Source organism: Heterodontus francisci, unplaced genomic scaffold (assembly GCF_036365525.1).
Source record: "Heterodontus francisci isolate sHetFra1 unplaced genomic scaffold, sHetFra1.hap1 HAP1_SCAFFOLD_2119, whole genome shotgun sequence".
NCBI classification, from domain to species: Eukaryota; Metazoa; Chordata; class Chondrichthyes; order Heterodontiformes; family Heterodontidae; genus Heterodontus; species Heterodontus francisci.
The window spans coordinates 2,501-17,185 of record NW_027140204.1 but is presented as its reverse complement, the minus strand read 5'-3'; the positions used below and the strand labels follow the sequence as shown (position 1 = coordinate 17,185).

At 47.9% G+C, this 14,685-nt stretch overlaps 1 protein-coding gene across 1 annotated transcript in view; it reads left to right on the top strand.

Annotated features, from left to right (window-relative positions):
- Positions 1-7,487: 7,487 nt before the first annotated feature.
- Positions 7,488-14,685, top strand: part of LOC137359075 (active breakpoint cluster region-related protein-like) — a gene marked incomplete at both ends in the record, with an annotated part of 7,970 nt that continues 772 nt past the window's right edge. The window contains 5 exons of the mRNA XM_068025183.1: positions 7,488-7,677; positions 9,942-9,983; positions 10,389-10,441; positions 11,408-11,548; positions 14,558-14,679. Coding sequence (XP_067881284.1) covers positions 7,488-7,677; positions 9,942-9,983; positions 10,389-10,441; positions 11,408-11,548; positions 14,558-14,679 — 548 coding nt within the window. The remainder of the gene's footprint in view (positions 7,678-9,941; positions 9,984-10,388; positions 10,442-11,407; positions 11,549-14,557; positions 14,680-14,685) is intronic.

Below are 14,685 nucleotides of genomic sequence, written 5' to 3'. Positions count from 1 at the left end.
TTTGGGTGTGTGTGTCTGATTATCTTTGGGTGTGTGTGTCTGATTATCTTTGGGGGTGTGTGTCTGATTATCTTTGGGGGTGTGTGTCTGATTATCTTTGGGTGTGTGTGTCTGATTATCTTTGGGGGTGTGTGTCTGATTATCTTCAGGTGTGTGTGTCTGATTATCTTCAGGTGTGTGTGTCTGATTATCTTTGGGGGTGTGTGTCTGATTATCTTTGGGGGTGTGTGTCTGATTATCTTCAGGTGTGTGTGTCTGATTATCTTTGGGGGTGTGTGTCTGATTATCTTTGGGGGTGTGTGTCTGATTATCTTCAGGTGTGTGTGTCTGATTATCTTCAGGTGTGTGTGTCTGATTATCTTTGGGGGTGTGTGTCTGATTATCTTTGGGGGTGTGTGTCTGATTATCTTTGGGGGTGTGTGTCTGATTATCTTCAGGTGTGTGTGTCTGATTATCTTTGGGGGTGTGTGTCTGATTATCTTTGGGGGGTGTGTGTCTGATTATCTTTGGGGGTGTGTGTCTGATTATCTTTGGGGGTGTGTGTCTGATTATCTTTGGGGGTGTGTGTCTGATTATCTTTGGGGGTGTGTGTCTGATTATCTTTGGGGGTGTGTGTCTGATTATCTTTGGGGGTGTGTGTCTGATTATCTTTGGGGGTGTGTGTCTGATTATCTTTGGGTGTGTGTGTCTGATTATCTTCAGGTGTGTGTGTCTGATTATCTTTGGGGGTGTGTGTCTGATTATCTTCAGGTGTGTGTGTCTGATTATCTTTGGGGGTGTGTGTCTGATTATCTTCAGGTGTGTGTGTCTGATTATCTTTGGGGGTGTGTGTCTGATTATCTTTGGGGGGTGTGTGTCTGATTATCTTTGGGGGTGTGTGTCTGATTATCTTCAGGTGTGTGTGTCTGATTATCTTTGGGTGTGTGTGTCTGATTATCTTTGGGGGTGTGTGTCTGATTATCTTTGGGGGTGTGTGTCTGATTATCTTTGGGGGTGTGTGTCTGATTATCTTTGGGGGTGTGTGTCTGATTATCTTTGGGGGGTGTGTGTCTGATTATCTTTGGGGGTGTGTGTCTGATTATCTTTGGGGGTGTGTGTCTGATTATCTTTGGGGGTGTGTGTCTGATTATCTTTGGGGGTGTGTGTCTGATTATCTTTGGGGGTGTGTGTCTGATTATCTTCAGGTGTGTGTGTCTGATTATCTTTGGGGGTGTGTGTCTGATTATCTTTGGGGGGTGTGTGTCTGATTATCTTTGGGGGTGTGTGTCTGATTATCTTTGGGGGTGTGTGTCTGATTATCTTTGGGGGTGTGTGTCTGATTATCTTTGGGGGTGTGTGTCTGATTATCTTTGGGGTGTGTGTGTCTGATTATCTTCAGGTGTGTGTGTCTGATTATCTTTGGGGTGTGTGTGTCTGATTATCTTCAGGTGTGTGTGTCTGATTATCTTTGGGGGTGTGTGTCTGATTATCTTTGGGGGGTGTGTGTCTGATTATCTTTGGGGGTGTGTGTCTGATTATCTTTGGGGGTGTGTGTCTGATTATCTTTGGGGGTGTGTGTCTGATTATCTTTGGGGGTGTGTGTCTGATTATCTTTGGGGGTGTGTGTCTGATTATCTTTGGGTGTGTGTGTCTGATTATCTTCAGGTGTGTGTGTCTGATTATCTTTGGGGGTGTGTGTCTGATTATCTTCAGGTGTGTGTGTCTGATTATCTTTGGGTGTGTGTGTCTGATTATCTTCAGGTGTGTGTGTCTGATTATCTTTGGGGGTGTGTGTCTGATTATCTTTGGGGGGTGTGTGTCTGATTATCTTTGGGGGTGTGTGTCTGATTATCTTTGGGGGTGTGTGTCTGATTATCTTTGGGGGTGTGTGTCTGATTATCTTTGGGGGTGTGTGTCTGATTATCTTTGGGGGTGTGTGTCTGATTATCTTTGGGGGTGTGTGTCTGATTATCTTCAGGTGTGTGTGTCTGATTATCTTCAGGTGTGTGTGTCTGATTATCTTTGGGGGTGTGTGTCTGATTATCTTTGGGGGTGTGTGTCTGATTATCTTCAGGTGTGTGTGTCTGATTATCTTTGGGGGTGTGTGTCTGATTATCTTTGGGGGTGTGTGTCTGATTATCTTTGGGTGTGTGTGTCTGATTATCTTCAGGTGTGTGTCTCTGATTATCTTTGGGGGTGTGTGTCTGATTATCTTTGGGTGTGTGTGTCTGATTATCTTTGGGTGTGTGTGTCTGATTATCTTTGGGGGTGTGTGTCTGATTATCTTTGGGGGGGGTGTGTCTGATTATCTTTGGGTGTGTGTCTGATTATCTTCAGGTGTGTGTCTCTGATTATCTTTGGGGGTGTGTGTCTGATTATCTTTGGGTGTGTGTGTCTGATTATCTTTGGGTGTGTGTGTCTGATTATCTTTGGGTGTGTGTGTCTGATTATCTTTGGGGGTGTGTGTCTGATTATCTTTGGGGGATGTGTGTCTGATTATCTTCAGGTGTGTGTCTCTGATTATCTTTGGGGGGTGTGTGTCTCTGATTATCTTTGGGGGGTGTGTGTCTGATTATCTTTGGGGGGTGTGTGTCTCTGATTATCTTTGGGGGGTGTGTGTCTCTGATTATCTTTGGGGGGTGTGTCTCTGATTATCTTTGGGGGGTGTGTGTCTCTGATTATCTTTGGGGGGTGTGTGTCTCTGATTATCTTTGGGGGGTGTGTGTCTCTGATTATCTTTGGGGGGTGTGTGTCTCTGATTATCTTTGGGGGGTGTGTGTCTCTGATTATCTTTGGGGGGTGTGTGTCTCTGATTATCTTTGGGGGGTGTGTGTCTCTGATTATCTTTGGGGGGTGTGTGTCTATATTGGTGGTGAGCTGCCTTCCTGTATACAAATGAGTGGTTTGCTCGGCTGTTTCAGCTCAACATTGCTGCATGTAGAGTTTTTAGACAGGACAGCGAGGGCATTAAAAATGGAGGGGGTGTAGCATTATTGGTTAAGGAATCAATAGCCGCCTTGAGGGAACATAGAAAATAGGAGCAGGAGTAGGCCATTCGGCCCTTTGAGCCTGCTCCTCCATTCATTATGATCATGGCTGATCATCCAACTCAGTGACCTGTTCCCGCTTTCGCCCCATACCCTTTGATCCCTTTAGACCCAAGAGCTATATCTAACTCCTTCTTGAAAACATACAATGTTTTGGCCTCAACTGCTTTCTGTGGTAGCGAATTCCACAGGCTCACCACTCTCTGGGTGAAGAAATTTCTCCTCATCACAGTCCTGAAAGGTTTACCCCGTATCCTTAGACTATGACCCCTGGTTCTGGACTCCCCCACCATCGGGAACATCCTTCCTGCATCTACCCTGTCAAGTCCTGTTAGAATTTTATAGGTTTCTATGAGATCACCCCCTCACTCTTCCGGACTCCAGCGAATATAATCCTAACCGACTCAGTCTCTCCTCATACATCTGTCCCACCATCCCAGGAATTAGTCTGGTAAACCTTCGCTGCACTTCCTCTATAGCAAGAACATCCTTCCTCAGATAAGGAGACCAAAACTGCACACAATATTCCAGGTGTGGCCTCACCAAGGCCCTGTATAATTGCAGCAAGACATCCCTGCTCCTGTACTCGAAACCTCTCGCTCTGAAGGCCAACATACCATTTTTTGCCTTTTTTACTGCCTGTTGCACCTGCATGTTTACTATCTCCAGGAGGGATGATATGCTAAATGAATTATCAAATGAGGACATATGGGTTGAGCTCAGAAATAAAAAAGGGGCAGCCACTCAACTAGGAGTGTACTATAGACCCCCAAATAGTGAGAGGGAGATAGAAGAACAAATATGTAGGCAAATTCCTGAGTGCAAAAACAATAGGACAATAATATTTGGGGATTTCAACTACCCCAATATCAACTGGGATACAAACAGTGTGAATGGCACAGAGGGAACAAAATTCTTGAACTGCATTCAAGGGAACTTTTTTAGCCAGCATGTAACAAGCCCAACGAGAGGGGGCGCAATTCTAGATTTAGTCTTCAGTAATGAAGTTGGGCAAGTGGATGAATTAACAGTTGGTGACCATTTTGGAGATAGTGACCATAATACAGTAAGTTTTAGCATAATCATGGAAAAGGACAAAGATGGAACAGGAGTAAAAGTTCTAAATTGGAAAAGGCAAATCTTTTAAAACTGAGAGGTGACCTGGCAAAAGTGGACTGGATACAGCTACTTGAGGGAAAATCAGTGGCAAACCAGTGGGAGGCATTCAAAAGCGAGATACTACAGGCACAGTGTAGACATGTCCCCGCTAAGATAAAGGATGGTATGGCCAAATCTAGAGCCCTCTGGTTATCTAGAGGCTAACAGGGTAAGTTAAAGCAGAAAAAGAAAGCTTATTACTATCAAAAAAATCTTAATACTTTAGAAAGTCTAGAGGAGTATAGAAAGTGCAGGGGTGAAGTAAAAAAGGAAATTAGAAAAGCAAAGAAAGGACATGAAAAATTATTGGCAGTAAAATAAAGAAAAATCTGAAGATGTTTTATCAATACATTAAGAACAAGTGGATAACTCAGGAAAGGGTAGGGCCTATCAGAGATGTACAAAGGAACTTATGCGTGGATGCAGAAGATGTGGGCAGGGTTCTTAATGAGTACTTTGTCTCTGTCTTCACAAAGGAGAGGGTTGATGTCGACATTGTAGTTAAAGAGGAAGAGTGTGAAATATTAGATACGATAAGCATAATGAGAGAGGAAGTACTAGAGGGTCTGACATCCTTGAAAGTGGATAAATCACCAGGGCCAGATGGAATGCATCGCAGGTTCTTAAAGAAAGCCAGGGAGGAAATAACGGATGCACTGAGGATCATCTTCAAATCCTCACGAGATACAGGAGAGATACAAGACGATTGGAGGTCTACGAACATTGTACCATTGTTTAAAAAGTGTGTGAGGGATAGGCCAAATAATTATAGACCGGTCAGTCTGACCTCGGTGGTGGGTAAATTGTTAGGATCTATTCTGATGGACAGGATAAACAGCCACTTAGAAAGGCACGGATTAATCAGGGATAGTCAGCATGGATTTGTTAAGGGAAGGTCGTGTTTTACTAACTTAATTGAGTTTTTTGAGGAAATAACAAGAAGGATTGATGAGGGTAGTGCAGTGGATGTGGTCTACATGGACTTTAATAAGGCATTTGACGAGGTCCCACATGGCAGACTGGTCAGTAAAATGAAAGCCCATGGGATACAGGGGAATGTGGCAGGTTGGATCCAGAATTGGCTCAGGGACAGGAAACAAAGGGTAGTAGTCGATGGATGTTTTTGTGAATGGAAAGCAGTTTCCAGTGGTGTTCCACAGGGCCCAGTGTTGGGTCCCTTGCTGTTTGTGGTATATATTAATGATTTGGACTTAAATGTGGGAGGTATGGTTAGGAAATTTGCTGATGACACAAAAATTGGCCATGTAGTTGATGGTGAAGAGGATAGCTGTCGTCTCCATAATTGGGCGGCACAGTGGTTAGCACCGCAGCCTCACAGCTCCAGCGACCCGGGTTCAATTCCGGGTACTGCCTGTGTGGAGTTTGCAAGTTCTCCCTGTGACCGTGTGGCTGGGTGCTCCGGTTTCCTCCCACAGCCAAAGACTTGCAGGTTGATAGGTAAATTGGCCATGGTAAACTGCCCCTAGTATAGGTAGGTGGTGGGGAATATAGGGACAGGTGGGGATGTGGTAGGAATATGGGATTAGTGTAGGTTTGTATAAATGGGTGGTTGATGGTCGGCGCAGACTCGGTGGGCCAAATTGCCTGTTTCAGTGCTGTATCTCTAAATAAATAAATATCAATGGTTTGTTTCAGTGGGCGGAAAAGTGGCAACTGGAATTCAATCCGGAGAAGTGTGAGGTAATGCATTTGGGGGGGGCAAATAAAGCAAGGGAATACACAATAAATGGGAAGACATTGAGAGGGGTAGAAGAAGTGAGAGACCTTGGAATGCATGTCCACAGGTCCCTGAAGGTGGTAGGACAGGTAGATAGAGTGGTGAAGAAGGCATATGGAATACTTTCCTTTATTGGCCGAGGTATAGAATACAAAAACAGGGATGTAATGCTGGAACTGTATAGAACACTGGTTAGGCCCGAGTTGGAGTATTGCGTTCAGTTCTGGTCACCACATTACAGAAAGGACATAGTTGCTCTGGAGAGAGTACAGAGGAGATTGATAAGAATGTTACCAGGGCTTGAAAGTTGTAGTTATAAGGAGAGATTGGATTGGCCAGGGATGTTTTCCTTGGAACAGAGGAGGCTGAGGGGTGACTTAACAGAGGTGTATAAAATTATGAGGGGCCGAGATAGAGTAGACAGGAAGGATCTGTTTCCCCTGGCGGAGAGATCAATTACCAGGGACACAGGTTTAAGGTGATTGGGAGAAGGATTAGAGGGGACAAGAGGAAAAACTTTGTCTCCCAAAGGGTGGCGGGTATCTGGAATTCACTGCCAGGCACGGTGGTGGAGGCAGAAATCCTCAATTCATTTAAAAGGTACCTGGACATGCACCTGATGTGCTGTAACCAGCAAGGCTATGGACCAGGTGCTGGAAGGTGGGATTAGATTGGGCCGCTAGCTTGTTCAGCTGGCACCAACACGATGGGCTGAATGGCCTCTTTCTGTACTGTAATTTTTCTCTGGTTCTGAAAGCAGTTAATAGTTAACCACATTGCTGTGGGTCTGGAGTCACATGTAGGCCAGACCAGGTAACGATGGCAGATTCCTTCCCTAAAGGACATTAGTGAACCAGATGGGCTTTTATGACAATCTGATAGTTTCATGGAACTGTTACTAAGACTAGCTTTCAATTTCAGACTCTTAATTTAATTTAAATTCCACCGGCTGCTGTGACCCCAGGGCATTAGCCCGAGCCTCTGGATTACCAGTTCAGTGACATTACCACCACCGTCGTGGGGTGGGGGAGTTGGTTCAGGGGGTTTAATCGGTGGGGATTTGGGGGGTTAACTGGAGCGGGGGGGGGGTCGAGGGATTTACCGGGAGTGTTTACTCGGTGGGGGTGGGGGGGGGGGGGGAGGGTTTGCGAGAGTTTACTGGCTGGAAGGGTGGGGGGGGGGGGGTTGGGAGAGGTTTACTCGGCGGGGAGGGTTTGGGAGAGTTTACTCGGCGGGGGGGGATGGTGATTGGTGAGAGTTTACTCGGCAGGGGCGGGAGGGGGGGTTGGTTTGGGAGAGTTTACTCGGCGAGGGTTTTGGAGAGTTTACTTAGTCGGGAGGGGTATGGATTTGGGCGAGTTTACTCAGTGGGGGGTGGGGGTGATGTTGGGAGAGTTTACTGGCAGCTGCTCCTCCTTTGCCTCCTGTTGCTCCCGTTTACTGCTGAAATATCTCACTGACGAGTTGGCTCTCAGAGACCATTAACCTGTTCAACCTCAATTATACAAACAGCATTCAGTTGACAATGTCACATCACCATCTTTTACCGGAATCTTTTATTCCAGCCACTGAAGCCACTCAAGCCGCTGCAAACCACCTCTCAACCGGTTCTGACCAACCAGCAGATTGAGACTATCTTCTACAAGGTGCAGGAGATCCACCAGATCACCGGGAATTCTGTGACTAAGCCTGTGTCCCAAAATACAGCACTGGGATTCCCGTCCACTCCGTGGGACATCTCTTTTCAGAAGCTTGGTAGGTGGGGAGAGGGGAAATTTTTTAAAAATTCATTCATGGATGTGGGGCGTAGCTGGCTAGGCCAGCATTTATTGCCCATCCCTAATTGCCCTTGAGAAGGTGGTGGTGAGGAGCTGCCTTCTTGAACCGCTGCAGTCCATGTGAGGTAGGTACACCCACAGTGCTGTTAGGAAGGAAGTTCCAGGATTTTGACCCAGCGACAGTAAGGAACGGCGATTATAGTTCCAAGTCAGGATGGTGTGTGACTTGGAGGGGAACCTTGCAGGTGGTGGTGTTCCCATGTATTTGCTGCCCTTGTCCTTCTAGTTGGTAGAGGTCGCGGGTTTGGAAGGTGCTGTCTAAGGAGCCTTGGTGCGTTGCTGCAGTGCATCTTGTAGATGGTACACACTGCTGCCACTGTGCGTCAGTGAAGAGGGAGTGAATGGTTTGTGGATGGGGTGCAATCAAGCGGGCTGCTTTGTCCTGGATGGTGTCTTGAGTGTTGTTGGAGCTGCACCCATCCAGGCAAGTGGAGAGTATTCCATCACGCTCCTGACTTGTGCCTTGTAGATAGTGGACAGGCTTTGTGGGAGTCAGGAGGTGAGTTACTCGCCTCAGGATTCCTAGCCTCTGACCTGCTCTTGTAGCCCCGGTATTTACATGGCTACTCCAGTTCAGTTTCTGGTCAATGGTAACCCCTAGGATGTTGATAGTGGGGGATTCAGCGATGGTAATGCCGTTGAATGTCAAGGGGAGATGGTTAGATTCTCTCTTGTTGAATATGGTCATTGCCTGGCACTGTGTGGCACGAATCCTGGATATTGTCCAGGTCTTGCTGCTTTCTACACGGACTGCTTCAGTATCTGAGGAGTCACAAATGGTGCTGAACATTGTGCAATCATCAGCGATACATCCCCACTTCTGACCTTATGATTGAAGGAAGGTCATTGATGAAGCAGCTGAAGATGGTTGGGCCTAGGACACTACCCCTGAGGAACTCCTGCAGTGATGTCCTGGAGCTCAGATGATTGACTTCCAACAACCACAACCATCTTCCTTTGCGCTAGGTATGACTCCAGCCAAGCGGAGAGTTTTCCCCTGATTCCATTGACCTCAGTTTTGCTGGGGCTCCTTGATGCCATACTGGTCAATTGCTGCCTTGATGGTCAAGGGCAGCCACTCTCACCTCACTCTTGAGTTCAGCTCTTTTGTCCAGTTTGAACCAAGGCTGTAATGAGGTCAGGAAATGAGTGGCCCTGGCGGAACCCAAACTGAGCGTCACTGAGCAGGTTATTGCTAAGCAAGTGCTGCTTGATGCACTGTTGATGACACCTTCCATCACTTTACTGATGATTGAGAGTAGGCTGATGGGAGGCGGTATTTGGACGGGTTGGATTTGTCCTGCTTTTTGTGTACAGGACATACCTGGGTAAATTTCCACATTGCAGGGTAGATGCCAGTGTTGTAGCTGTACTGGAACAGCTTGGCTAGGGGCGCGGCAAGTTCTGGAGCACAGGTCTTCAGTACTATTGCTGGAATATTGTCAGGGCCCATAGCTTTTGCAGTATCCAGTGCCTCAGTTGTTTCTTGATATCACGCGGAGTGAATCGAATTGGCTGAAGTCTGGTATCTGTGATGCTGGGACTTCAGGAGGAGGCCGAGATGGATCATCAACTCGGCACTTCTGGCTGAAGATTGTTGCAAATGCTTCAGCCTTATCTTTCGCACTAGATGTGCTGGGCTCCCCCATCATTGAGGATGGGGATATTTGTGGAGCCACCTCCTCCAGTTAGTTGTTTAATTGTCCACCACCATTCACAGCTGGATGTGGCAGGACTGCAGAGCTTAGATCTGATCCGTTGGTTATGGGATTGCTTAGCTCTGTCTATTGCATGCTGCTTACGCAGTTTGACACGCAGATAGTCCTGGGTTGTAGCAGCCCTTCTCCCTCCCTTCCTCTCTCTTTCCGCCGCTCGCTCTCTGACCCGGTGCCTGACCTCCTTTGACTGCTCTCTCTCTCTGTTCTAGGCTGAAGGTTTTGGTGTATACAAAGCATTTGTGGACAATTATAAAATGGCTGTGGAGACAGTGGAGAAATGCAGTCTGGCCAATATCACTTCAAGAAGATCTTGAGGTGAGATGGGAAGGAATGGGGCATCGCCACGGAGCTGGGCTCAGCAAGGTGACAGACCCCAGGAAGAGTTTCAGGGTGAGGGTTTCGGGCCCTGACTAGGCTGTGAATATTTTCTCTCTCTCTCTCCTAAGGATCTGAAAGTCAAAAGCCCCAGGATTCGAAGGAATCTTCCACTCCATTACTCTGGATGGTAAGTCGCTGTCATTTGCTTTGAAAGTAGTGACCGATGGTCCAGACTCCCATTGCTGCAACCACAGCGAGGAGCGGCCGTCTGCTTACTCTCTCAGTCCTTATTGTCTCGTACACAATAAAGACTGATTCGCACTACAGAGCCTCAACCCCTCCTCCCCTCCCCCCCTCCCCTCCCCTCCCCTCGCTTCCCTCTCCTCCCCTTCCCTCCCCTCACTTCCTCTCCCCTCCTCCCTCCCCTCGCTTCCCTCCCCCTCCCGCCCCTCGCTTCCCTCCCCCTCCCGCCCCTCGCTTCCCTCCTCCCCCTCCCCTCGCCCCCCCCTTCCCCTCCCTGGGTTAACTCTCTGGGAGGAGTTTTAGTTATTGTGGAAATTTATTTCTCACTCGGGGGTTGTTTGTGTTCCAGCTCTCCTGTACAAACCGATCGATCGAGTCACTCGAAGCACTCTGGTGCTGCATGTAAGTATTGAACCTGTCCTGGTGGTAAATGTTGACCTTGTGATGATTGGGTGGAGAATGGAGGACTGGGTAACCAACACTCGCTCAGCAGTGACCCTCCGACAGTGCGGCACTCCCTCAGTACTGACCCTCTGACAGTGCAGCACTCCCTCAGTACTGACCCTCTGACAGTGCAGCATTCCCTCAGTACTGACCCTCTGACAGTGCAGCACTCCCTCAGTACTGACCCTCTGACAGTGCAGCACTCCCTCAGTACTGACCCTCTGACAGTGCGGCACTCCCTCAGTACTGACCATCCGACAGTGCAGCGCTCCCTCAGTACTGACCCTCCGACAGTGCGGCACTCCCTCAGTACTGACCCCTCTGACAGTGCGGCACTCCCTCAGTACTGACCCTCTGACAGTGCGGCACTCCCTCAGTACTGACCATCCGACAGTGCAGCGCTCCCTCAGTACTGACCCTCCGACAGTGCGGGCACTCCCTCAGTGCTGACCATCCGACAGTGCAGCGCTCCCTCAGTACTGACCCTCTGACAGTGCGGCACTCCCTCAGTACTGACCATCCGACAGTGCAGTGCTCCCTCAGTACTGACCCTCCGACAGTGCGGCACTCCCTCAGTACTGACCATCCGACAGTGCGGCACTCCCTCAGTACTGACCATCCGACAGTGCAGTGCTCCCTCAGTACTGACCCTCCGACAGTGCGGCACTCCCTCAGTACTGACCATCCGACAGTGCAGCACTCCCTCAGTATTGCGCTGAGAGTGTCAGCCAGCATTATGGGTTGAAATCTCTCGAGTGGGACTTGAAAGTACAATTTGCTGCCTTAGAGGTGAGCCGCAATCCAGTGAGCCAAGGCCGACACAAAGTTTTCCTATGGGACTGTTCTGCTGGAAAGCCTCTACTGACCATGACTCCCAATTTGAAAGCAGTGAGCTGGGATTTAACTGAGCTGCTGTGTTTGCAGGATCTGCTGAAACACACTCCCAAAGAGCATCCGGACTATCCACTGCTAGAGGACGCTCTCCGAATATCCCACAATTTCCTCTCTAGCATCAATGAAGAAATCTCTGATGGCAGGACACAAGTGACACTGGCGAAGGGAGAGGTGAGTTAGAGTGTGGGGTGAGGGCTGTCTGTGTCGGGGAGTGGGGAGACTGATTCTCAGCTGTAATATGGTCCCTGTCACCTCATCCTGAGGTCAGTAGTTACTACCCTCACGGTCACAAGTCCTCATCCTGAGGTCAATAGTTACTACCCTCAAAGTCACATCCTCGTCCTGAGGTCAATAGTTACGACCCGCACTGTCACATCCTCGTCCTGAGGACAACAGTTACTACCCGCACTGTCCACATCCTCATCCTGAGGTCATTAGTTACTGACCCTCACTGTCACATCCTCATCCTGAGGTCAATAGTTACTACCCTCTTTGTCACATCCTCATCCTGAGGTCAATAGTTACTACCCGCACTGTCACATCCTCATCCTGAGGTCATTAGTTACTACCCTCACTGTCACATCCTCATCCTGAGGTCAATAGTTACTACCCTCTTTGTCACATCCCTCATCCTGAGGTCAATAGTTACTACCCTCACTGTCACAAACTCATCCTGAGGTCAATAGTTACTACCCTCACTGTCACAACCTCATCCTTGAGGACAATAGTTACTACCCTCACTGTCACAACCTCATCCTGAGGTCAATAGTTACTATCCTCACTGTCACATCCCCATCCTGAGGTCAATGGTTACTACCCTCACTGTCACATCCTCATCCTGAGGTCAATAGTTACTACCCTCACTGTCACAACCTCATCCTGAGGACAATAGTTACTACCCTCACTGTCACAACCTCATCCTGAGGTCAATAGTTACTATCCTCACTGTCACATCCCCATCCTGAGGTCAATAGTTACTACCCTCACTGTCACAACCTCATCCTGAGGACAATAGTTACTACCCTCACTGTCACAACCTCATCCTGAGGTCAATAGTTACTATCCTCACTGTCACATCCCCATCCTGAGGTCAATAGTTACGACCCGCACTGTCACATCCTCGTCCTGAGGACAACAGTTACTACCCTCACTGTCACAAACTCATCCTGAGGTCAATAGTTACTACCTCACTGTCACAACCTCATCCTGAGGACAATAGTTACTACCCTCACTGTCACAACCTCATCCTGAGGTCAATAGTTACTATCCTCACTGTCACATCCCCATCTGAGGTCAATGGTTACTACCCTCACTGTCACATCCTCATCCTGAGGTCAATAGTTACTACCCCTCACTGTCACAACCTCATCCCTGAGGACAATAGTTACTACCCTCACTGTCACAACCTCATCCTGAGGTCAATAGTTACTATCCTCACTGTCACATCCCCATCCTGAGGTCAATAGTTACTACCCTCACTGTCACATCCTCATCCTGAGGTCAATAGTTACTATCCTCACTGTCACATCCCCATCCTGAGGTCAGTAGTTACTACCCTCACTGTCACATCCTCATCCTGAGTACAATAGTTACTATCCTCACTGTCACATCCCATCCAGAGGACATAGTTACTACCCTCACTGTCACATCCTCGTCCTGAGGACAATAGTTACTACTCTCACTGTCACATCCTCATCCTGAGGTCAATAGTTACTACCCTCATTGTCACATCCTCAACCTGAGGTCAATAGTTACTACCCTCATTGTCACATCCTCATCCTGAGGTCAATAGTTACTACCCTCACTGTCACATCCTCATCCTGAGGTCAATAGTTACTATCCTCATTGTCACATCCTCATCCTGAGGTCAATAGTTACTACCCTCACTGTCACAACCTCATCTGAGGTCAATAGTTACTACCCTCACTGTCACATCCCCATCCTGAGGTCAATAGTTACTACCCTCACTGTCACATCCTCATCCTGAGGTCAATAGTTACTACCCTCACTGTCACATCCTCATCCTGAGGTCAATAGTTACTACCCTCTTTGTCACATCCTCATCCTGAGGTCAATAGTTACTACCCTCACTGTCACAAACTCATCCTGAGGTCAATAGTTACTACCCTCACTGTCACAACCTCATCCTGAGACAATAGTTACTACCCTCACTGTCACAACCTCATCCTGAGGTCAATAGTTACTATCCTCACTGTCACATCCCCATCCTGAGGTCAATAGTACTACCCTCACTGTCACATCCTCATCCTGAGGTCAATAGTTACTACCCTCACTGTCACATCCTCATCCTGAGGACAATAGTTACTACCCTCACTGTCACATCCTCATCCTGAGGTCAATAGTTACTACCCTCACTGTCACATCCCAATCCTGAGGTCAATAGTTACTACCCTCACTGTCACATTCCCATCCTGAGGTCAATAGTTACTACCCTCACTGTCACAAACTCATCCTGAGGTCAATAGTTACTACCCTCACTGTCACATCCTCATCCTGAGGTCAATAGTTACTACCCTCACTGTCACATCCTCATCCTGAGGTCAATAGTTACTATCCTCACTGTCACATCCCCATCCTGAGGTCAATAGTTACTACCCTCACTGTCACATCCTCATCCTGAGGTCAATAGTTACTCCCCGCACTGTCACATCCTCATCCTGAGGTCAATAGTTACTATCCTCACTGTCACATCCCCATCCTGAGGTCAATAGTTACTACCCTCACTCACATCCTCATGCTGAGTTCAATAGTTACTATCCTCACTGTCACATCCCCATCCTGAGGTCAATAGTTACTATCCTCACTGTCACATCCTCATCCTGAGGTCAATAGTTACTATCCTCACCGTCACATCCCCATCCTGAGGACAATAGTTACTACCCTCACTGTCACATCCTCATCCTGAGGTCAATAGTTACTACCCTCACTGTCACAACCTCATCCTGAGGTCAATAGTTACTATCCTCACTGTCACATCCCCATCCTGAGGTCAATAGTTTACTACCCTCATTGTCACATCCTCATCCTGAGGTCAATAGTTACTACCCTCACTGTCACATCCCAGTCTCGCTGATTATCTCCCCCACCGCCCCCCCCCCCCCAAGTCTCGCTGATTATCTCTCCGCTTGACAGTATCAGTATTTTATTTTCTGCTTTCAGAATCGGCAGCTGCTGAGAGATGGTTTTATTGTTGAAGTTTCTGAAGGAACGAGGAAACTGCGACATGTTTTCCTCTTCACCGACCTGCTCTTGTGTGGCAAACTGAAAAAACAGGCTGTGGGGTAGGT